Below are 8,339 nucleotides of genomic sequence, written 5' to 3' on the forward strand. Positions count from 1 at the left end.
GCTACCAGGGAGTGCCCAGATTGTTCTCATTTTTATTATGAATCATTGTTCTTTTTCTCTGCTAATAAATACCCTTTTGATATATACCCTTTCTGATAATATATAATATATAATATGTAATATATAATATAGCTAGCTACTCCAGCTTTCTTGGGGTTAGTGTTTGTATGATATATACTAAGTATTTGATAATTAGGATATGGCCAGTTTCCTTTCATTATTTCATTGGTGCTCATAAAGTTGACATGCTAAGTTATATCCCAGGTTCTCTCTTCTAAGAATAGTAATTCATTTCTAGGAAATCTTTATATTGGGTTGCTGATGAATTACAGCTGAAAAATTCAGGAGAGAGAACTTCTGTCAAACTCATTCATGTTTAATGGAAGTCATTTGTATTCTTTACCTATGCATGCTTACTTATATTAATGTTGCACTGAAAAAAAGTCTTACAATCTTAAGAGTATTTTTGCTGTGAATATATTGAGTATGCTCACTTAAATTTTTTTACATGATTACTTAATGACTTAATGCTTGCAAAAAATGACTTTATAGTTACTAGAAATGGGATATAAAGCTAACTTTACCATATTAAATATTTCTGTGTTTTGTGTGAATTATTTTATCTAGTGCCATGTTTAAATTTATTGTGCATTATTTTAACAGATGCTATGTTTAAATTGGTTAATTTTATGCCTCCCTCGCAAAGTTTGAAGACTATATATCAAATATGTAAAACACTACAACTGGGTGTTTAATTGTTTTTATTGGTTTGCCAAGTCTTTAAACTATTCTATATTGGAATATCTAGAAGCTACTTTAATGATGCATTCCTATTCATTTTCCCTTACTCTTTTACAGGTGTATCTACATCAGCAATCAAAATGACATCAACCAGACTTCCTTCCCCCAAAAGCTTAGTGGGTACTCCCACACAGATTCTCGCACAGTTTCCTAAGCAGCATCAGCAGTCTCCTAAGCAGCAGTTACATCAAGTGCAGCAACAGACACAACAGGTGGCCCAGCCTTCTCCAGTATCTCATCAGCAACAGCCTCAGCAGTCTCCTTTGCCACCTGGTATCAAGCCTACCATTCAAATCAAACAGGAGTCAGGTAACTGGAAAATGTTTACAAGATACATTTTTTTCCCAGTCACTACTTATGTAGGTAAATAGGTAGAGAGATAGATAGGTAGGTAAGTAGGTAGGTAGGTAGATAGAGAGGTACAGAGAAAGAGAGAGAAAGATAAATTGATTGGTTTCTGGATATATTGTCCTCAGGCATCAGAGTTTTCATCTTTAAAAATTTTTAGTAATTTCTTGTAATATTTTAAATGTTTTCCTGAATGAGGGAAATTACTAAAGATAGGAATTTGGGGAATAAAAGTTATAAAAAGTTTCAACAACATTAAAAACTTTTCTTTAGACAGGACTTAATAATATGTACTATTGCCTTTTTTGGGTAGCACATAATTTTTCGAAATTTGTACTGAGATATGTCTTTCTTCTTTCAAAGGTGTTAAAATCATCACTCAACAAGTTCAGCCGAGTAAAATCTTACCCAAACCAGTTACAGCAACTCTGCCCACCAGTAGCAATTCCCCTATTATGGTGGTTAGCAGTAACGGTGCAATTATGACAACTAAACTGGTAACCACTCCTACTGGTAAGTTTTCTTGACCATCGGTCCATTCATTTATCATTTATTAACCCAGTAATTTATTTAAAACGGCAACATGCTTGACACTGGGAATATAGAGGTTAATGAACCAGTTTTTCAAAAAGGTCAATCTTACCTCCCTCCCCCCAGCTGCAAGTAGCTTTCTTACTATTGTCACAGTCCTTTGTTCTTTTCCTATACAGCATGCACTATATCTCAGTTTCTTAGCTAGTTTTTATGGATTTGTTTAACGTCTTTACCTAATTAGACTATAAGCTCTATGAGGATAAGGGAGCATGTCTGTTTTATTCCCCATGTAGATGTAGAGTTGGCCTTATAGTTAGGTATTCAGTCAGAATTGAATGAAAGCACAGTCCTAGCCTATAAGGATTTCATTCTTGTGATGTTGAAAATCTTTATTATATTACAATGTAGTGGGTACTACTCAGAAGGAATCACAGTATATATTTTTCCCAGATAAGAGAGCAATCAACAATCATACCCAAGGAAGTGGCAGTGCAGAACATTTTAAACAGTACCCTTTGTGCCCTTGCATAGGTTCTTTAATATCTAAATCTTTCTCCTTGTCTACTTAGATAGAGTCATAAGGTTTTTGTAAACATTAATGAAATTAGGTGTGTAAAGTACTCAGAGGAGTGCTTAATAACCATTACTCCTAATATTAGAATTAGGCATTGCTGTTACTTTAAATTTATATAAGTCTTAGCAAACTTTCTGAGGAGGACCATTATTTAGGAGATAGCATCAAAGTAATGTAAATTGATATCTATCTCAAATTTGTATCTATCATTTACTGACCATTAGCATGGTGCTTAATCTCCCTTAGGTTTTAATATATCCATTTTCAGCAACAATACACAGACTTAGATTAAACAATGTGCCTAGTGTCATACAGCTAATAAATGGTAGAAATGGTATTTGAACCCAGATCTGTTTGACTCTAAAGCTTATACAGTTCTTCTCGTTATATTGTAGGAAAGTATATGTAACAGGAAATTTACCGCTTTTATAATTTCTAAGTGTACAGTTCTTGGCATTAAATACGTTCACATTGTTTTGTAGGCATCAGAACTTAAATTTTCCCAAACTGAAGCTCTGTTCCCATTAAACAATAACTCCCATTTTTACCATCCCCCAGTCTCTGGCAACTACCATTCTACTTTATGTCTTTATGCAAAGCCTGTGCTTTGAAGGTACTTATTCCTGTATTAGATCTGTCATACCTCTTCCTCTCTCCAATTTTTTCCATTTGGTAGAAAGCTTGTAGTGTTTTATATATATATATATATACATAATCGCTCATGTTAGGAAAGGTAGTGTAAAACAATAATATGTCCATACTTAATGTATCTATATTAGAATAAGTGCTTCCCTTTTTAAACAAAAACTTCAGTTGAAAAATTCTTCAGTCACAATTCAGTTAATTCAAACTGTATAATCTTTATTGGCATGTTTACTTTGCACTAGGCACTAGTATAAACATTCAGATTTATGTTTGTAATCAATTTAGACTAATTCTACTTAATGTTCTTAACTGCCCCTTTTTTGAGTTGTGATTGTGTTTTTTTGTTTGTTTGTTTGTTTTTTGTTTTTTACTAAGGCCCTTTCTCTTTTTTTTTTGTGATTGTATTTTTAAAAAGGTGAATTACTTGCGAAAAACATTTGGGGGAGAGGAGTTGCTGAGAATGGTTATCTCTTCAGTTGAAGGTGTTGTCGTGGTTGTCCTCATTTATTCCTTAGCTATCTAGTATAGTATTTATGAGCTGACCTGGTTAATAAGAAACTGTAACAGGATCATCTGTTTAGTTTGTAAGTCCTGTTTTAGGGAAAGAAGGCATAGAAATACAGGGATAAGTGTAAAATATTTTGAGGAATATAAAGAAAAATATTCTAATAGGTGAGTTAAAGTTGAGGAATTGCATAAATAGGGAAGTTTTAGGCTAACAAAAAATATTTCTGGCAAGTCTTGGCCGTCTCAGCTTTCATCTCTACTAAAGTGATGGTAATGGCTTTAAAATACGGCGGTGTATTTAGAGAGTAGCAGAACACAAAACAGTAAAGGTTTATAAAATTTTAGGCAAACAAAACTGCCTTCTATGCTGAGTGCTAACATTGGGCTTGGCACTGAAACAGCATAAAACAGATGTAGAGACCTTAAAATGTATAACAGAAATATTTAAAATGCTCTGGCAGGAAAGATGATTAAATTTAAGTTTCTCTTGGCATAAAAGTAATGGAAGAAGGATAGTGAAAGAAGAGAACAGAATTAGTTATACTTTTTTCTTGGGGCTAGTAATTTGTAACACGTCACAAAATTTTATGGATAAAATTAATTCAATTAATTGAATTGTGCATTATATGTTGGTTGTAAATTGTTATTTTACTATCTTAGCATCTTGAAATTTAATTTTCAAGTTTAAGTAACGAAGATTACATTAAATTATTGCTAAGCAGTATAAATTGTCATCCTTCAGCAAGTACTGACAACTTTTTCCTTGGCTTATCCATTTTTATAGGTACACAGGCAACTTACACGCGGCCCACAGTGAGCCCATCCATAGGTCGGATGGCTGCAACCCCTGGAGCTGCAACCTATGTGAAAACTACCAGTGGTAGCATCATTACAGTAGTGCCCAAATCATTGGCCACGTTGGGAGGCAAGATAATTAGCAGTAACATAGTTTCTGGTAGGTATATCTGAAATATGTTAAAGGTATAGTTCACCTTCAATAAAAGAGAAAACCACATTTCAACATTGAAGGATAGTTTTTTCTTTAAATATTTATTTATTTATGCATACAAGAACTGGGATGTAGGCCAGAAGTGCAGGGGGTGAGAGGATTCACCAGAGACACAGTGGGGAGCAGAACAGGTGGACTGACTGAAAGAAATACACTGCTGAGGGGAGCAGTAGGTGAGACAGGAGAGGTCTGTTGTGCCATTTGCATTAGCTCCCTGCCTGGGGATTGAACTCATGCTGCAGTGGCTGCAGATACCTTCATAGGCTGCACTTTAACCCCTTGTACCCCCAGGGAGCCACTGAAGGATCCATTTGGATCTTACTTTTCTGCTTAGAAATCTAAAACTTTGTTTTTAGTCCTGATGATTAGTGATCTAAGTATAGCTTTTCACTTCTGATATTAAATATTCATGTGTTAAGCTTTTGACAGTTCTAAAATTGAAAGAACATTTAGTTTTTAATCAGAATAAGGAGATTTTGGCTTAGATTTGCATAGAAGTTTTCATTTATGAAGGATTCTACCATTTATCTATGCATTTAGATCTTAGAACTTTGAGGGTTAATATCCGCAATTTTCTGTTGCAAAGAGATTTGAGTTTAGGGAGGTAAAATCAACCTGTTCAAGATCACATAGTCAAATAATGGGAGAACTAGTATTTATTAATCTAAATATGTTTGAGGGCCATATGTCATTCTTCCAATAAATAATGTCACTTCAGTTTATTAAAAATAAAAGCACATTAATATCTTAATTTACTTTTCACCATTTATATTGATTGTTTACTTTTTAAAAATAATTTACTCAGACAGTGAAGTCTAATAATATTTACTGGTATTTTGGAACTTACCTGGTTTTAATTGGTTCATTAACTCCTGCAGTGTTTGGGTTGTGAACCCTTGTGGTATGTTAACACAGCATCCATTTTCATTGATTATTATTTTTTAATTAAAATGATGTAAATAATCTCTGATTAAGCAATCCTTGTGGACTTTAGCTATCTACTGTTTTTGTAGACTAGCTATATTTTGTATGCCCCAGGTGAGTTTTATAAAGTTAAGGGATTGAATTTCCTGGCAGTAATATTTTGTTGTTGATAACTTGGAATGAAGAAAAAAAAGCAAAATGGAGCATGGTATTGGTATAAAACTATATTTAAAACTGTTAAATTTGGCTCTACTTTTAAGTGTAAGTGAGAAAATCCAGTGTTTGCCAAACTGAGAAGGGGGTGGAAACTGTTAGGGAAAGAATCATCATGCTCCAACTTTAAAAGGGTATTTTAAATAAAAATTAAAACTCAAATCATAACTTAATACTTGACATTATCTTTAGTATAGATCACTTACTCAGACATTTTTCAAAAATGATCACTTTTTTTTTATTGTTTTGTAGCTTTTTGTGACCAAAGGGGTTTTTCTTTCTTTATGTATGAACTCATAGTCTCATATACTTGAAGTAATGTCTAGGTGTAATGAGATCTCTATTTTCAAACATATTTGTGATTTAACTACCTTGTACTAGGGTAGAGCAAAACAAGTGAACACATTTTCTAGAAAGTGATGATATTTTATAGCCTACGCACATATATATTTTGTTATCAATCTTTGTATTCAGGTTTAAAGTAACTAATGGGTAGTTGCTATTTCTATGTATGAGTACATACTGGAAGAGTTCTTAAACTTTCCCAGCACTGCCGGGTAAGTTGACACAGATACAAGGTTGAAACATCTTTTTTTTTTTTTTTTTTTAAGTTTTTTTTATTTATTCATACAGAACTGGGGTACAGGCTAGAGATGCGGAAGGTGAGAGGATTCACCAGGGACAGAGTGGGGTGCAGAACAGGCAGATCAACGAAGTACACTGCTGAGGGGAGCAGCGGGAGGGTCAGGAGAGGTCTGCTGCGCCATGTGGGTAACATACAAGAAAGGAGGAAATCGAACTCATGCAGAAGTAGCTATAGAATCTTAATGCAGTGCTTTAACCTGCTGCGCCACCAGGGAGGGCCTGAAACATCTTTATTCATTGCAAGGAACCTATTTTATCTCTGCCTTTGCTTCACTGATACTTCTTTCATTTCTGATTACTCTTGGTTGATCCTTATGTAACATGTCACCATTCTTTATTAAGACAATTTCTTATTTTGTAGACTTGTTCCATGATACTGGGATAGTTTGTTAGTAGTTTTTAAGCCTTCATTGTCTGTTCATAGTAAACTGAAAGCTTTGGTTGAAAAGCTTTGTTTGAATAAAATTAGACAGTTTTTTGCTTTTATGAATAGATGCTGGATACTAGAATCTGCCCCTCCTCTGTAAAACCAAAAAAAAAGAGAAATTTCCTTAAAATACACATCAATATCTAGCTGAAAAAATAGAAAGCAAGCTATCTTTCCTTCCTTTTTGTGTATCTGTCTCATCCTCCTTCTGAACCTCCAAGAAAAAAATTGTTTCAATTAAAGAAAAAAGTCCCTCTTTGTGGGGAATTCAGAAACTGCAGAAAGGTATAGAAGAAAACTAAGAACTTAAAATTTTCACTACACAGAGAAATGTGCTAAAATTTAAGTATGTTTCTTTTTCTATTTTTTAAATAGAAATGTGTTGTATATGTGATTTTACTTTTTAAAGTTAGAGTTCTAACATAATGAATTCTTTCCTTTAAATATTCCTGCATGCCATTGAATATATTTTGACATTTGTTCCCTCTCATATAATGTACCATAATTTAGCCATTTTCTTATTGCTGAATATTTTAGGTTGCTTACAAATTTTTTTTGGTCATTATAAATAATCCTGTGAGGAACATCTTTATATATATTTATATATTGATATAAATTAGTGAAGTTCTTACATCCTTTGTATAATATCCCAGAAGGCATGCTTATACATCCAAAGTGATAATCCATTAAATAGAAGGTGCCATTTTTTTATATTTTTACATCTTATAAAATATTTACTTTGTATGTCTAGAGAAAATGACAGAATTTTAAAATGAGTTTTGTTGCGGGTTTAATGCAGAACACGGGATCCTTCAGAGATGCATTCATTATTATTCAGAGATGTTACTCCTTGTTACGAGAATCTGTAACAATGACAGCACTTGAATTTGATTCTCTTACTCTTTGGTACAATGTCAGATAAGGATTTAGTGTTTATATATATATTTTTATTTGTTCCTTCATTTGCTCATTCTCTTAGCAAAGCCACATAAAACGACCACAGTAGTCAAGATTGTCAGGGTGATTTAAGAATCTGTGACTAGTGAAATCTGGGCCAATAGATTTATGTTCTCTCAACTTGCCTATTATAATGCTGAAACTTTTACAGGTATCTTTTAATGTAAAGGCTCTATATAGAAATGGGTTGTCTGATACGCTATGAGCCAAATATTGAATTAAGTTCTGTGATATATAGTGATGTATACGAGGCACATCTTTTGCCCTAAACAATGCTAAACAAATGAACTTGTGTACATCCTCTTGTAAAATGAGAACTGTAGACTGAATACTGTGAAAGCCTTGTGGGACATCTTTTTAAAAAAATGAGTAACACTTCTTTCTTTAACATAATGTAGATAGCAGCTGAGATATAGAAACATGTTTGCTGGAATTTTACACTTTTGTAAAATTGGATAATATTCTATTTTTATATCATGCTGTACTTTTCCTTATATCTTTTCTTCTATTTTCTAGTATACCATTTTGTTAGCTGGAAGATGGTTTGCAAAATGTGTCATAAATCACTACCTCTGTAATGTAAAGATAGATCTTTTCTTATATATAAATATAATTTACATGTTAATATAATTTTTACATGTTAATGTTTTGTAAAAAAAAAAAGTGGTCCTTGCACTTCAGTGTAGTGTTAAAGCATTGTTTTCATTCCCATTTTTTTAATGCTTACTTTCTAAAAGATCCTAAAAGAGGCTAAA

General features: G+C 33.0%; 1 protein-coding gene across 9 annotated transcripts in view; it reads left to right on the top strand.

The window, feature by feature from the left end:
* LOC101628624 (chromosome unknown open reading frame, human C11orf30) overlaps positions 1-8,339 on the top strand; it is a 72,638-nt gene that overhangs the window by 34,889 nt on the left and 29,410 nt on the right. For all 9 annotated transcript variants that reach the window (XM_004683221.2, XM_004683219.2, XM_012725621.1 and 6 more), the window contains 3 exons: positions 859-1,110; positions 1,513-1,662; positions 4,194-4,364. In XM_004683221.2, the coding sequence (XP_004683278.1) occupies positions 859-1,110; positions 1,513-1,662; positions 4,194-4,364 (573 nt within the window). The remainder of the gene's footprint in view (positions 1-858; positions 1,111-1,512; positions 1,663-4,193; positions 4,365-8,339) is intronic.

Source organism: Condylura cristata, unplaced genomic scaffold (assembly GCF_000260355.1).
Source record: "Condylura cristata isolate star-nosed mole 26May11 unplaced genomic scaffold, ConCri1.0 scaffold00015, whole genome shotgun sequence".
Classification (NCBI taxonomy): Eukaryota; Metazoa; Chordata; class Mammalia; order Eulipotyphla; family Talpidae; genus Condylura; species Condylura cristata.